Source organism: Fulmarus glacialis, unplaced genomic scaffold, assembly GCF_000690835.1.
Source record: "Fulmarus glacialis isolate BGI_N327 unplaced genomic scaffold, ASM69083v1 scaffold7158, whole genome shotgun sequence".
In the NCBI taxonomy this organism is placed as follows: Eukaryota; Metazoa; Chordata; class Aves; order Procellariiformes; family Procellariidae; genus Fulmarus; species Fulmarus glacialis.
Genome location: NW_009226255.1, coordinates 1 through 558, shown reverse-complemented (window position 1 = coordinate 558; position 558 = coordinate 1). Strand labels below are relative to the sequence as shown.

Genomic DNA, 558 nt, shown 5'->3' with positions numbered 1-558 from the left:
GGGGGGTGATCCCTCAAGGGTGTTCTGCGGGTATGAGCTAAGGATGGGGCCAGGCAGGGTCACCACCACGGGGGAGGGCTGGATGACAACGGTGGAGCCCTGGCACTGCCTGACACAGGGCTCATTGCAGCTGTTGGCCAGCGGGGTTGGGCCGCAGACCCAGCACGGCAGGCACTTGTCGTAGCAGGACAAGTCTCAGGGCTGGAGGTGCACCTGGGAGAGAGGCTCAGGAAGAATGAGAACACAGGCACAGGTGAGGAGCACCCCACCACAAGTTTGTCACCCTGCCATGAGTGTTTCAAGGGCACCTGCTGAGCCAGGAGGTAGAAACTGGCCAGTGAGACCAAAGGGTTTCTTGGCCTCATCCTGACAGGGTACTGCAAAGTATCGCCAGGTCCAGTGAGGCTGGTGCCTATTTCTTCAATGAAGAGCCTCCTCAGCCAAGTTCTGGACACTCTCTGAATCAGACCTTCGCCCTTCTTCCCTCTCCCATGACAAGCAACACCACAACCCAGCAATAGGATGGAGAAGCACGCATCTGCATGAACAGGAAAAGGT

The 558-nt window shown here is 57.9% G+C and overlaps 1 protein-coding gene across 1 annotated transcript; it reads right to left on the bottom strand.

The window, feature by feature from the left end:
* Window positions 1-15: 15 nt before the first annotated feature.
* On the bottom strand, window positions 16-194 carry LOC104080369 (feather keratin Cos1-1/Cos1-3/Cos2-1-like; the record flags this gene model as incomplete). The annotated part of the gene is made up of 1 exon (XM_009582743.1): window positions 16-194. A coding segment is annotated over one exon (179 nt), but the record flags the coding sequence as incomplete, so codon positions are not given.
* Window positions 195-558: the final 364 nt, after the last annotated feature.